Source organism: Carassius carassius, chromosome 2 (assembly GCF_963082965.1).
Source record: "Carassius carassius chromosome 2, fCarCar2.1, whole genome shotgun sequence".
NCBI lineage: Eukaryota > Metazoa > Chordata > Actinopteri > Cypriniformes > Cyprinidae > Carassius > Carassius carassius.
The window spans coordinates 26,388,552-26,403,365 of NC_081756.1; the positions used below are offsets into that span (position 1 = coordinate 26,388,552).

General features: G+C 36.8%; 1 protein-coding gene across 3 annotated transcripts in view; it reads right to left on the reverse strand.

The window, feature by feature from the left end:
* LOC132107703 (T-cell immunomodulatory protein-like) overlaps positions 1–14,814 on the reverse strand; it is a 203,699-nt gene that overhangs the window by 136,825 nt on the left and 52,060 nt on the right. For all 3 annotated transcript variants that reach the window (XM_059513876.1, XM_059513868.1, XM_059513860.1), the window contains one exon: positions 4,101–4,147. In XM_059513876.1, coding sequence (XP_059369859.1) covers positions 4,101–4,147 — 47 coding nt within the window. The remainder of the gene's footprint in view (positions 1–4,100; positions 4,148–14,814) is intronic.

The following is a 14,814-nucleotide window of genomic DNA, read 5'->3' on the forward strand; positions in this document are numbered from 1 at the left end:
AAACTTCACAGTAAATAAATAGAGAAGAACAGAATACATCAGCCTCCCTCTGGCCTCATTACATGTGTGTATTTTAAATTTATTGTATGCAGAACACACAGGCATAGTAAAGCTGCACAATAATAGTTAAGGTGATAATCACAATTATTGTGCTCAAAAATGATAACCTTGATTATTAAATAAAGTTTATTCTCATGTGAAATTTTTTAAATCATTTAATCAAAATTATTCCACTTCCCAGTAAACACAAATTTATTTTTTACCTCATCTACAGTAGTTTCCTGATTTATGTTCATATATCATATAGATTGAAGCGGCACTATGTAACTTTTGGCGCTCTAGCAATGAATAAATAGAACTGCATTCATCCCGTGGAAGAACATTCTAACTGGAGCCACATCTCCAAGTTTACAGTATATCTATGATGATACATGCATGCATGTGTTACTCCACAATGGTGACGAACCAACCAACCTAAAATAGTCCTAACATAAGCACTTACTGTATATGTGTAACGTAGTGATTTGGGATAGGACAAAAACGTGGTTTTTAAGATGAATTCAGGATGTACTCGCTTATTATATACATTTAGCATATTTTGCATCACAGAAAAAGATACATACTGCTGCTTTAACACATTCTATACTTAATGAAAACTGATAAAACCTTAAGAAGCTTCTCTCAAAAGCTAAACCAGTGAAATTCCTAACAGTAAATTAAAGAATTTCAAATTAATTAGAACGTTTTTTTCTATTAAAACAACAACAACAAAAATGTATGGCTGCGGAGTACATTCGCTTGTGCAACAATATAATTACAAAAAAATTATTATTACTGCTGAGCAAGTTTTCTTGCAGATGATGTCGCAGCAAAAAGCACAAGCAACATTTTGAAGGAACTCAGAGCGGTTGTATTGCACATTAATTTGATAAAAATATCACAATAGAAATCGCAAAATTCCAACCTACATGTTGTTTGTCTGTGTTTTCAGATTTTTGTTTTGTTTTGTTTTATTACAGCAAAGGGAGAGCGCATGGTTGCCATGTTGGGTCGATTGCATTATCATAAGAGAAAAGCTGATTGATTCTGATTGTGGGATTTAAACTAATGGCATATAGCGAACCCAAGCTTGAAAGATAAACCAATGCAAGATAAAGGAAATTTCAAATGAAAAAAAAGGCATAAATAACCAGCTGGCCAATATTGCAGACGATTATGGTTAATTAACTAAAATTACAAAAAAAAAAAAAAAAAAATCAATATATATATCTATATATATATATATAATAAAAAAAATTAAATGTGATCTTGTTTTAAAGACAATTAATTGTGTAATACTATATAGTGATATTTGTTGAGGACAATGTCAGTCATAAAGAAGCACACATAAAAAAGGAAAGAGATTTCTCAAAATGATCACATGAATATTAACACGATTATTACATTTTAGAAATTTTACATTTTACATAATATAACATTTTATTGAAAGCAGCATACTGTACTGTACATGGCATTGAATGTACACATTTTTCTGTACTTGATTTCCCTGGAAATCAAACCCATGACCTTGTTGTTTGCCAGCACTATGCTTCAATATTTGAGCTACAGGGAAGCTGAGATGTATGCTGGGCTAAAAGAAGAACTTCAGCTATCATGAATGCTGACAGGAGTACACAATGTAACCATCTACTCCATATTCATCCACAGCGGTCTGAAGCCCTCTGGTAGTATATACATACACACACACACACATATACATATATAAGAGGGCACATAAAGATGGTCTGATTGTGGCTTTGGATTGTAAATACAGGCTGTGGGTTGACTTTGTGGCTCCTGTGCGACTGACACATTGTGTGTTTAAGTGCCACAGTGCACTGATTGAGTTTTGGTGCGGCAGCCATGGCTGGGATCATAAGGGATTTACATGTGAGCAAGCACAATGTGTAAGGATGCATTAATGTTACAAGGGCAGCCATAATTACATAGTCATGGTGTTTTCATCAAACGGTGGGCTAACTCTGTAACCTGAGCTGAGGGAAAAACAAATAATGCACTGAGCTAAAGAATCAGAGGGCTAATTTTTTATGGCTTGTTTGTTTGGTCGGGCGGCTCCGTCTAGCTGCTAAAATGACTGATGGCGTCTCGTATTACAGTAATGACTTTGCATGCAGTCTACAGCTGAAGCTTTTCAATTTAAACAAACACTGGAACTGCTGTGTGCGCGTGTGTGTATAATCAGAGCTGGGAATAAGTGTTTAAGGAGAGTGAGAGGAAAGTAATTAAAACGAGGGTGCTACAGGAAGCACAGGGCATTGGCCTGTGACCAAAGACTGTTAACTCAAAAACCTCACAGTAAATAGGGGCATGATTATCGCGGTTTTACTGGAAGACATTTCTCTGTAAGGTGTGTGTGTGTGCGCGCGCACACAGGTATGATTCTGAGGGGTGGTGTTTGTTGGTTTATGTGTATAAGAGTCAGTAATCAAAGACTAGTCACCAATCGGCTGTGTTTTTTATTGGGATTCCTTAATCCTCTTTCAAGGAATATGAACTAAAATGGCTGCTGCCTCAGATGTGTATTAGTAATTGCCCATCACTCCCCATCTTTAATCATCCACCCACAGCATGTCATTTTATCCATCCCTGCACTTCTGTCACCAGCGTCTTGCTCTCAGAATGAAATGATGAGGCGCCCTGCTGGAGGAGAAGTGATCTAACCCGACTCCCTCCCTCTAGAACTCTGAAGCACCATCAGCAGCGGAGCGCCACAGACTCATGCGACGCTGGAACAGAATAGAGGGCAGTGGAAATGCTTCTGGAAAAGCTGCGGTGCTTCAAGGAGATGCAGCACTGACCTTTTAAAGTCAGCTTGGGTCATTGCAGCACATTGTAATCCTCTTTCTCTCTTGCTCACTTGCTATGTTCCACTATTTATCATCTGCTATTTTTCTAGTTTCCCACCTGCTCAGAGATACTTTTTATGAAATTCTCTCTCAACTTCCTTCACTTTTTCACCTCAGATTTTTCTAGTTTTTCTCCACCCTAAGTCTTTCCATCCATCTTTCTATTACTCTGTTTTCTAACTCTAGTTTGACCTCTGGCTTTGTGTTCTTCGGGCTCTCACATTAAAACCTACTCTTACTGTATAATGGAGCTGTGACCTAGAAGTTAGCAGCAGCAGGACCAAGCATATGTGATGGTACATAGCTCACTACTTTATTATATACACTACTGTTCAAAAGTTTGGGGAAGTAGTTTTTTTTTTTTTTTTTTTAAGAATTGGAATACTTTTATTCAACAAGGACGTTTTAAAATTGACAGTATGACAGTAAAGATATTTTAAATTGTTATAAAAGCATACATTTAAAATAATAATAAAAAAGTGATGTTCACTTGATGTTATCATCAAAGAATCCTGAAAAAAATATCACAATTTGCACAAAAATATTAATCAGCACAATGGTTTTAAACACTGATAATAAGAATTAAAATGCATTTCAATGCAAAATCAGTGTCGTTTAAATCAACCAACCCACCATCCAGTTCAACTAAGCACTAAATGTGTTGAAATACCGCTGTGTGTATTTAAAAATAATAACAATAACTTCAATTATTGTAAACGTGTAGTTCACAAAAGCGCTTCGTTTTAATGTCATACTACCAACACAGAAAAAAATGTAAAAAGGAATCCTTGTGTTAATTTTCTATTGATCATTTCAGATAATAATCACATGATGGTACACTAGGTGCATGCTGTATAGTCGAGCACACTTTCAGTGTTTTAAAGAGCTGATTCAGGTGTCAGGAATGCTGTGATGGAGTGACACTGTCTCAGCAAAGTGTGACAGATCGAGAAAGTCCAAGTGCTGCATCCTCCATAAGGGCACTTGGTCCGACCCACAACATGTGCATTTGCCATGCAAACTGCTCATTTGTTTTGCAGTGTTTCCTGATTCATAGAATTCTTTAGTGGATCTTTGCTAATACAACACTGACAGCTTATGCAAATAAATGACTGCAAGCAGTGGGAATTGCCTCCTCAATGTTAATACTCTAGTGTTAAAGATTAAAGTGCAGGAAGCAATACTCTAATCTACCTTATTGATCCAGGTCTCATATCCATCCACGGTGGTGAGGAACAAATCTGTGAGAAAAGAAAAAGAGATAAAGAGACAGAGTTATCATTAGTTATTTCACAAAATGACCAGACCTCCTTGCTTTGCCAGTGCGATTCTGATTTAAGTAAGCTAGTAAGTGTGAGAGCCATCATCAAAAGGTATAGATCCCTGTTACAGAAAGTAACATTCATTACAGAAGTATAGATCCCTGTTACAGAAAGAGAAATGGACCAATGCCATCGTGCTGGCAGCAGCTGCTCCTCGTTCATCCTGCAACACGGTATTGCACAGTAAGAGACTTTGGCGGTGTCCTGACATTTTATCCAACCCGTCAGATTTTTCTACCAGGGTTTACTGCGCATGCGCACATCAATATTGCATCCTTTTTCTCATGCTGAACAATAATATTTAATGTATCTGCATTACTGTAAGGGTAGGTTTAGGGTTGGGGTAGGTGTAGACTTTAATAAAACAATCTAATAGGTAGATTTTTTTTAAATGTTGGTTTCTTGTAACTGTATCCATTTTAGGCAAGGCAAGGCAAGTTTATTTATATAGCACATTTCGTACACAATGGTAATTCAAAGTGCTTTACATAAAAGAAAGTAAAATAATCAAGAAGAAAAATAACAACAAAAATAAAACAAGCAATTGTAAAACTTTTAAAATGATTAAAACATTTAAAAGGAATTTAAAAAAAGTTAGAAAATGATTTTACATAATAAAAAAAAAATAATAATAATAATAAAATAAAAAAAACTGTGAAAATATAGTGCAATCAGTTCGGACATTGCACAGCGCTCATTCAATAAATGCACAGCTAAACAGATGAGTTTTAAGTCTAGATTTAAATGTGACTAGTGTTTTAGCACATCTGATCTCTTCTGGAAGATGATTCCAACTGCGGGCAGCATAGTAACTAAAGGCGGACTCCCCTTGTTTTGTGTGAACCCTTGGTATTTCTAACTGACTCGATCCTAGTGATCTGAGTGCTCTGTTAGGTTTATATTCAGTGATATATCTGAAATATATTTCGGTCCTAGGTCATTTAGTGACTTATATACGAGTAAAAGTACTTTAAAATCACTCCTAAATGTAACTGGAAGCCAGTGTAAGGACCTGAGGACTGGGGTGATATGCTCAGATTTTCTGGTTCTAGTCAGAATCCTGGCAGCAGCGTTCTGGATGAGCTGCAGCTGTCTAATGGTCTTTTTGGGAAGGCCGGTGAGGAGCCCATTACAATAGTCCACCCTGCTGGTGATAAAGGCATGAACTAGTTTCTCCAAGTCTTGGCTGGAAACAAAACATCTAATTCTTGCTATGTTTTTTAAATGATAGTATGCTGATTTAGTTACTGCTTTGACATGACTACTGAAACTAAGGTCTCCAGTCTCCAGAATCACACCAAGATTCCTGACTTGATTCTTAGTTGTTTGACCCCTAGAGTCAAGGTATGCATTCACCTTTAGAACTTCATCTTTGTTTCTAAATGCAATGATTTCAGTTGTTTCCTTGTTTAACTGAAGAAAGTTCTGGCACATCCAACTATTAATTTCATCAATGCATTGGCAGAGGGAGTCAATGGGGCTGTAGTCATTTGGAGATAAGGCTATGTAAATCTAGGTATCATCAGCATAGCTGTGATAGGCAATTAGGTTCTTTCTCATTATTTGACTTAGTGGAAGCATATACAGGCTAAACAAGAGCGGTGCAAGAATTGAGCCTTGTGGGACTCCACATGTCATGGACGTCCACTTAGACTTATGCTCTCCTAGACTCACATAATAGCCTCTCCCTTCTAAGTATGACCTGAACCATTTGAGTACCATCCCAGAAAGCCCGACCCAGTTTTCCAGTCTCTCTAGTAGTATGTTATGATCGACAGTGTCAAAAGCAGCACTGAGATCTAGCAATACCAGCAACGATATTTTGCCAGAGTCACAATTTAAGTGGATATCCTGTATTATCTTAATGAGTGCTGTCTCTGAGCTGTGATGCGGTCGAAAATCAGATTGAAAATTGTCCAGGTATCTATTTGAGTTTAAGTATTTGTTCATCTGATTAAAAACTACCTTTTCTATAATTTTGCCTATAAAAGGAAGATTAGATGGGGTGTGGGGTGGTGTTGGCGCAGTGGATAAGACGCATGCCTTTGGTGTGAGAGACCCGGGTTCGAATCCACTGTGAGACACCAATGTGTCCCTGAGCAAGACACTTAACCCCTAGTTGCTCCAGAGGCGTGAGACCTCTGATATATATAGCAATTGTAAGTCGCTTTGGATAAAAGCGTCAGCTAAATGAATAAATGTAAATGTAGATATTGGTCTAAATTTGCTCAAAATGGTGTTATCAAGATTGCTCTTTTTCAGGAGGGGCTTAACAACTGCAGTTTTTAGGGAGTTTGGAAACGTCCCAGAAAGAAGTGAGGCATTCACCACTTCTAAAAGATCTGCTTCTAAGGAGTTAACCACACTTTTGAAAAAAGATGTGGGAAGTGTGTCAAGACAGCAGGTTGATGATTTTAGGTGCTGCACTACGTCTTTTTTGCTATCAATTTTTTCAAAAATAGACATAGTATCTTTTTGATATTGTGGCCGAATCTGTCTGACCTCTGCATTACTTGAGGATGTGCTAATCGCCTTCCTGATATTGATGATCTTCTCAGAAACTCATTGCATTTGCTGTCTGAGAGCATTTCACTGGGAATCTGACTTGGGGGGTTTGTCAGTCTCTCAACAGTGGCAAAAAGAGTACGAGTGTTGTTTAAGTTACTGTTTATAAGGTTTGAGAAGAAATTCTGTCTATCTGTGGCTAGTTTCACATTAAAAGCATGAAGGCTGTCTTTATAGATGCTATAGTGAATTTCGAGTTTCGTCTTCCGCCACATCCGCTCGGCTTTTCTGCACATTGTCTTTTCATAGTCTGAACTGCTGTTGATCTTCTCCAAACTGATTTCTGTCTGTTTGTTTTCTTACTGACTATTATTGGAGCAATATCATCAATAACATTCTTAACTTTTGAGTTGAAGGAATCAAGGAGAATATCAACATAGTCTGCAGAAATGCTTGGTGTTAAAGATATAGCCTCCATAAATAGTACACTTGTGTTCTCGTTTATGCATCTCCTTCTGACAGACACAGATGTAGATTCAGTGGTAGCAGAGATCAAAATATCAAAGAAAATACAGAAGTGATCAGATAGTGCTACGTCATTAGTAACAATGGATGAAATGTTTAGACCCTACTGATGATTAAGTCTAGAGTGTGTCCACCTTTGTGTGTGGGTCCATGCACATGCTGAGTCAAGTCAAAAGTGTTTAGAACCGTTATCATTTATTTTGTAGTTTTGTTTTCTGCATTATCTATGTGAATATTAAAATCCCCTGCAATTGCAAAACAGTCAAACTCTGAGGAAATCATTGATAACATTTCTGTGACCTCTTCAACAAAGGCTGGAGAGTATTTTGGAGGCCTGTAAATGATAATAAACAGAATGCGTGGAGCACCTTTCAGCACAATCCCTAGATATACAAAAGACAAGTCCTGACCAAATGACACTTGCTTGCATTGATAGACATCTTTAAATAGAGCAGCTACACCCCCACCTCTCCTAACAGTCCTGCAGACACTCATGTAAGTGAAGTTAGGAGGGGCTGTTTCACTTAGGATTGTTGCACTGCAGCTGTCTTCTAGCCATGTTTCATTTAGAAACATAAAATTCAGATTGTTTGTGGTTATAAAGTCATTGATTAGAAATGATTTATTTTTTAGTGAGCGAATATTTAAAAGTGCTAACTTGATGGCAGTGTTTTGTGTCTTTACATCAATCTTAGTTTGATGCATAATAATAACATATTTGTTCCCCTTGCTGGGAGTGGTCCACTGATGAACGACTGAACTTTGAGTCTTCGAAGTGTTTCAAAGAGTTCACTGAAGTCCTTCTTTAGGAGTTCTGACTGCTCTTTCCGAATATCATTCTTTCCCACATGGATAATGATTCGATTTGCATTCTTGTGCTTCATCAGAATGTTCTTAAGTTCCTTGTTCACATCAGAGACCGTTGCTTGAGGAAGGCAGCATGTTGTTGTAGTCCTGCTACTAATGTTTCTGATAACAGAGTCACTCACTATCAGAGTCCTTGGCTCGGCTGCGCTCTGAGCTGAATGCCACTGTCTGCTCGTCCTTGGGCGCCTGTTTGTAGCGGTGTTAGCTGCTGGCTGATCCGATCCATGTTGAATCACATTTGGGGGTTCCTCACCCGCATTCATTTATGCTTGAAATCTGTTCTCAAGTTGTATAGGGGGTGGTAGAATACCAGTATTTACAAGCCTTGTCATTGTCGAATCTGGGGTAGAGGAAGCTATGGCAAACCTGTGACAATCTGATATCTCGTGTTCCGTTGGGTCTTGCTCCCTGTTTGAGCTATCGATTAGTGTAGCGATCAGTTTTGGCTTGTTCCTCTACATATGGTATAAACAAACAAACGTGGAAGTGAGGAAGCAAGCAGCAATCTGATTATCGCAACAAACCTTTGATGGAAGCATACTGACAAAAGCACAGTTGAACCAAGGAGTCGAATCAAATACATGTGAAACGATAATCCATATGATTAGTATATTAACATATTAAACAGAAGCCCAGCTGTGAAACTGAACCTTAGCTCAATATAAACCGTCCGTCACCTCCAATTAGACTTTGAAATGATGACAATTTCAGATGCTCAATATATCGATGGTGTTCCCTACATCACCATTACGACTCGTGATTTCATCTGTTGTGTGTCCTTCTCTCAATAACTGAACACACCACAGGTATTATCAAGCATGATTCTCCTGACAGAGTCTGATACGGAGTAGGGATATGCCGGTATCAAATTTTCCTGTTGCGGTTAATTGATAATGCTTTTATCACGGTATACGGTATTGAAATTTTGTTTTGAAAAAGTGGTCATAATACAATGTAACAGGTTAAATAACTTTTTTCTTATAACAAAATTAACTAAACATTTAAAACAATAAAGCAATACAGAAAAATATATAAAAGTTAAATGTTTTACACATTAAAGTGCAAAAGAACTATAAAAACCAATAGGTATCACTTTACAGTAAGACCTCATTAGTTAACCTTAGTTGATGCATTAACATTCAAGGCAAGGCAAAGCAAGATTATTTATATAGCATTATTTCGTACACAATGGTAATTCAAAAAGAAAGTAAAAAAAAAAAGTAATGAAGAAAAATAAATCACAAAAATAAAACAAGCAATTTAGGAACTTGAAAATTAAAATGATTTAAAAATCGACTTAAAATGAATTTAAGACAGTTTAAAAATAGAAAATGATTTTACATAAAATACAGTCAATACATAAAATATAGTGTAATCAGTTCGGACATCGCATAGTGCTCATTCAATAAATGCACAGCTAAAAAATTAGCAATAGCTACATTTGCTATAGATGTTATTAATATTTGTTAAAAAATACAAGTCTTAGTTCATGTTAGCTCATTAAATAACACAGTTGCAACTTTCAATTTTAACAATGTGTTACCTAAGATTAATGAATGTTCAGAATAATTTTTTCATTGGCAGTTTATGTTAACTAATGAAGCCATAATGTAAAGTGTGAATGAACAATAAAAGATCAAAACACTTTCAAACAATATCTAGGGCATTTGTAGTCCAGATAAAAAAAAAAAATGAATGTTTGAAGATAAATAGCCTATTAAGTCTAAATATTTCAGTAGTTGGCACTGTAATAAACACCATAGGGAAAAAACAAATCTGAATGGTTATTTAAGATTATTTTTATGTTTCCAGGGTAAGGGCTGCATTTAGCGCCATCTGCTGTCAGAGAGTGAATGTGCTTTCATTCAGCGAGTCTCTCACGTGTTCCTCCATGTGCTTCTCATGCGTGCTTGTTCACATCAGAGCACATGTGCCCTTTCAAGCAGCATACAGCGATGTTGTGCATTTTAAGCAGCTGATGGGAATAATATTCTTAAAATGCCTTCCAAATTCTGAATAATTTGTAATGTATATTTATTCACGGTATTTAGAAGTGCCCACGATAACAATATCGTGCATATTAATCACAGCAATATATCGCATTACCAAATACCCGCACAAGTCTAATACGGAATTATTACACTGATTGGCACAGACCAGTGTTCTAATTTTCTCTTGCTGTCCATGTTTTTCTTTCTTTTGTGTGATGATGGCTTCATTTTCGAGGCCTGGACGTTGTTATGGAGATAAAGCAAGAGGCATGTAACAGCATTGTGTTATTTTTTGTAAGACTTGCACTACTTTCAAATGCAGAAGTCATTGCTTCAGTTGTGTGAGAGTGAGAAAATGCAAGAAGAAGAGTATGGAATTACATTTGTTTCAATAATAATGAACAAAACTTTATAAAACTGAACATAACTTTTTCAGAAACTATCAAAAATATGCCATTTCAAAAGAAGAAAAACACAATGAAAATTAAAAAAAAAATGAACTCTAAAAAATGAAATTTAACAGGCTCTTCAAATGCTTCATTCTTTGTTAATGTTTTTCAAAGATTTGCTTTTCGCTAATCTTGGATTCTGAATTCATTGCCACAGATTTCGCTTATGTTTCGCAGTTTTTCATTTGGTGTTTTGACACAAACGTCTCGTGGGGGCGGGCTTAACAGTGATAAACTCTGATTGGAAAGTGATCTTTTGATGGACAGGTGCTCTCTGACCATGAAGTACAGACGGCACTAAGTGGCACGCATATTGGAAAGCTCTCGTGATTGTGATTTGTATTACTAAATACGTAAATAATATTTGACCTTCGATGGTCTCAGTCTGTAAAGATGAGCTCTTGTCCTTCAATAACCCACAACAAACTTACCTGTGAAGAAAAGAACCTGTGTATGAGCTTAAAATAAATGTCTTTCACTTTGTCTGTGAAAAATAATTTTTGCGGTAGAGACCAGATTTAATCACCGCGAGAGCTTTCCAATGCGTGCAACTGAGTGACGTCTGTACTTCCCGGTCAGAGAGCACCTGTCCATCAAAAGCTCGCTATCCAATCAGAGTAGATCACTGTTAAGCCCGCCCCCATGAGAGGTTTGTGTCAAAACACCAAACGAAAAACTGCAAAACGTAAGCGAAATCTGAGGCAATGAATTCAGAATCCACGATTAGCGAAAACGAATCTTTTAAAAACATTAACAAAGAATGAAGCATATTTTTGAATGAAGCAGATTTTCATTGTGTTTTTCTTCTTTTGTAATGGCATATTTTTGATAGTTTCTGAAAAAGTTACGTTCAGTTTTATAAAGTTTCGTTCATTATTATTGAAACAAATGTAATTCCATAGAAGAGACAGTTGTATCATGGAGAACATTTTCTTTACTCTTTTAAAACAAACACACGTAACGTTGTATGTAAATATACTCTAAAACAAGTCTGTCTGCACTGAAATCTAAATATTTGGGAAGCAATACGGTCACAGCATATAAGCACATATTTGATGTTTCATTAATTTTTGATCCAATGATATTTCAGTGTGGCCACAGCTACATGGCACATCACTTTTAAGATGTCCTAGTTCCCGAAAGTAATTTCCAATTAATTTTTCACATGGGAAAAACCATCAATAAATAGTTGTAATCCATGAAGAAAACCACCCACTCAAAAATCCACAACATTATGTAAATGTCTGATTATACAGTATATAAGTATACTGGTTAGTCAGTCAAAGACTATACATACCAAGATGATTTATTCATAATACTATGAATGAGAGAAACAACTGGTAAAATTAAAATTATCGCATCACTGCCGCTGTTGATCAGTGTTCTGAGATGCATGCTTGGTACTGCTCACATGTGTTGGCTTTACCAACTTGAAGAACTCTTTAAAAACAACATTTATGGGACAGCTCATGTCACATTTTGTTGCTGATTTGAAATAAGTTATTTAAATGCGATTTGGCATTAGTGATTAACTACTTTAATCTGATATTTGAAACTGAAAGGACAGCTGAATCTTGCATGTCCGAAACAGCTGCACGAAGGCACTGCAAATAAGACTGCAGAGTGAACTGGCTTTCCTTAAAAGGGACTTTCAATCATAACAGAACAGTTATTTGCATGTACACTCTTAAAAATAAATGTGCTTCAAGATGCTTTTTGTCTAAATGGTTCCATAGGGAACCATTAAAATCTGAAGAACCTTTCTGTTTAACAAAAGGTTCTTCAGATTACAAAAAGGTAAAAAAGAGATGATTCCTTTGACTGCATGGTTCTTTGTGGAACCAAAAATGTTTATGGAATCGCTTGAAGAACCTTTTGAAGCACCTTTGTTTTTAAGAGTGTATGTCTTCAAGATACTGTAGAAAGAACAGCCTTTACAGGTCACAGAACGGATGGAAATGGTCATGAAAAACTAAAATAAAACTTGAACCTGATAAATATTGTAAGTGGACCATAGAGAAATCAAATTAATTGCTACAGAGGAGCAGAATTGTTCACCACCAAAATGAAACATCTGTTCTCATTTACTTGCCCTCACAGCATCAAAACCAGCATGACTGAAAACAAAAGAACATTGAGAAATGCCACAATGGGTTTTTTTGTTCATTCAAATGGAAGTCAGCAGTTGGTTACACACATTCTTTAAAATATATTATTTTAAGTTCTGAAGAAGAAGGAAAGTCTTGCAGGTGGGTGGTGTGGGGGTTATGAAAAGTCAAAGTCAAAGTCAGTGTTATGAGGTGGGCCACGACAGATGTTTGAAGCGATTAGGGCATCTGTGCTAGTGCTGACCTTTGAGGAGAAATAAAGAGCAGATACTGAACTCAAGAGCTTGTGCTTTGGGTGTAAACCTTTGTCCTCTGGCTCTCATTTTGTCCTTTTCCTCGTCCTATTGAAAAAACATTTTCTTCTCCCTATCTCACTCCTCCAGGTCTCACTCATTCCAACTCTTATCCCTCTCTTTCTTGGTGAAGTGGTGTTCCCTGTGGGAGTGGAGAGCTCACTGCCAGTGGCTGATGAGGAGCGGAATAAACAGTTTCATTAATCAGACGTAGAGCAGTGCCACTGGTACAGTCGGCTGATTACACTCAGGTCTGGGGCCTCACATGTGCGCGCACACACACACCTCAACGTACATTGTCATATACCAGCACCTTTAGACAGACGGTGAGTTCACTTTAGAGAATTTCTGCTGATGTGTAAAAATAGCGCCTTTCATTCTAAGTGCCTGCTACAAAGGATAGAGCTTCTAACATGTTCAGCAGTTTGTCAAGTGAAATGTTAGCATGACTCTGAAAAAAGGCCATCTTCCAAAATGCCATTTTCAAATCACAATTTTTACAATATGGTTTGAAGTTAAAACAAGCAAAAACTACAGCAAATCTAGCGTTGGATAATTCTTACTCTGAATGTAGACAGAATGGATTTTTATTTTCAGTATTTTACATTTCCTTTTAACCGCTAGCATTCATCAATTTAATATAATAAATAGTTTTAGTGAGACACAAAAAATGAATCTTACTAACTCAACAATCAGCAGTGGGTGAACTTAATAGGTGTGTCAGCTAAAAAGAAGTGAAAGGATTTTAAAAGCAATATAAGGAATAACAAAATAAATGGTATTATTTCTACAAACGCCTTTCTCTTATCGCCTTTATATATAAATAATGGCAGTGCTAGACCTATTGAATTTTTTTTTTTTTTAAATCAAACAGATGCTATTTTCTCAAGGCCAGTTTCAACCAATTTGACCAATTTAAATTGCTTTCCTGTAGAAAAGTTAACAAGTAAGATGGCCTTATGTGGCACTTGGTGATCTCCATCTGATTTAGATGAGCCCCTTTCACACTGCACGTTGGACCCATAAAATTGCCGGAACATTGCAGGATTGCCTTCTGTGTGAACACAAACTCGTCCTGGGATAGATTCTGGGACCGATCCCGGGTTGGGGACCTAGTAACATTGCCAGGTCCAGTACCAGAATGAGCTCTATGTGAACAAAAGCCAGAACTAATGCCGTAAAGGGTGTGTCGTAGTGATGACACACGTTATCATGCAATTCTTTTACCGGGTGTTTTGAAGGCAGAACAACGGTTTGTGACAAAAAAATATGTGTAAACTGTAATGAAGCAGAGATCAGGTAGTTCCTCACTATCTGTGCTGAAGCTGAGATCGTTCGACAGTTTAAGTGAAAGTTAACGTGCAGTTTTTGACTTGTACATTACACGTCACATCCTGATGTCATGTGTCTTTACGGGCCCTTTACGGGTTGTGTGTGAACGCACGCACAGGTTCCGGGAAATCACTGGCAGTGTGAAAGGGGCAAAATCTAATGATCCATGAACAATTGCCGGGACACATTACCCGTGTATTATCCAGAATCTCAGTGTGAAAGGGGCTTTAGAGTCTAAAGCAGACAGCTCCAGTCTGAATGATGTGCTGCTTTACCAGTTCAAATAGAAACTAAGTTTCGTTTACATCTAGTTGCTAAGGTTTGTAGCATTAAATCTTTGAAAGACATTCAAGAGATTTGTTCAAAGCATTTTCAAAAACAGAATATTCAGCTTGATTTTCAGAGGTTTGACCATGAAATAACTATCCATGTACCTTCTGGTCATTTGATTTTCTGCTTAAAAAAAGAAATAAAGAGAAATGACAAATGTTTCATTTTGTTGTTTTTTTTTCATTA